Raw genomic sequence first — 468 nt, 5'->3', positions numbered from 1 at the left:
GCCGGGGGGCCCTGGGTGGGGGACAGCGGGAGGGTCCGAAGGGGCTCCGGCCGACAAGCGGGGGACCCAGGCCCAGGCCCTCGGCTACCCACAGGCCGCACGGTGCGAACCAGACCCATGGCCCCTTCCCGAGGGCTTTCAAGCTCCTCCAGGAAGTTTGGCTGGCCGAGGCCTGGTGGCGCATGCCGGTAAGCCTCGGAGGCTGAGGCAGGAAGATCTGCAGGAGTTCAAGGTCACCCTGGACTACATGCACAGTGAGATCCTGTCTCAAAAACAAATAGGGCCGGGATTTATTTAGCTCAATGGCCCTCACCTGCCTCACAAACAAACAACAAACAAAAAAGGAATAGTTAACTGCATTAAAATACTTGTCTCCAAAGCTGGGCCAGGTGGCGCACCCCTGTATTCCCTGCACCTGGGAGGCGGAGAAGGATGATGGCCCATCGGGGGCAATTTAGCGGGACTGTC

The 468-nt window shown here is 60.0% G+C and overlaps 1 protein-coding gene across 1 annotated transcript in view; it reads right to left on the bottom strand.

Moving 5' to 3' along the window:
- Window positions 1-468, bottom strand: part of Mybpc3 (myosin binding protein C3) — a 12676-nt gene that overhangs the window by 2367 nt on the left and 9841 nt on the right. Inside the window, exons 20-21 of the mRNA XM_033756808.1 lie at window positions 399-463; window positions 89-202 (exon numbers count right to left, since the gene is read on the bottom strand). Of these exons, the coding sequence (XP_033612699.1) occupies window positions 89-202; window positions 399-463 (179 nt within the window). The remainder of the gene's footprint in view (window positions 1-88; window positions 203-398; window positions 464-468) is intronic.

This window comes from Fukomys damarensis, unplaced genomic scaffold, assembly GCF_012274545.1.
Source record: "Fukomys damarensis isolate Sample0158 unplaced genomic scaffold, DMR_v1.0_HiC HiC_scaffold_27, whole genome shotgun sequence".
NCBI classification, from domain to species: Eukaryota; Metazoa; Chordata; class Mammalia; order Rodentia; family Bathyergidae; genus Fukomys; species Fukomys damarensis.
The sequence above is the reverse complement of the archived record's forward strand: the minus strand, read 5'-3'. Positions and strand labels throughout refer to the sequence as shown.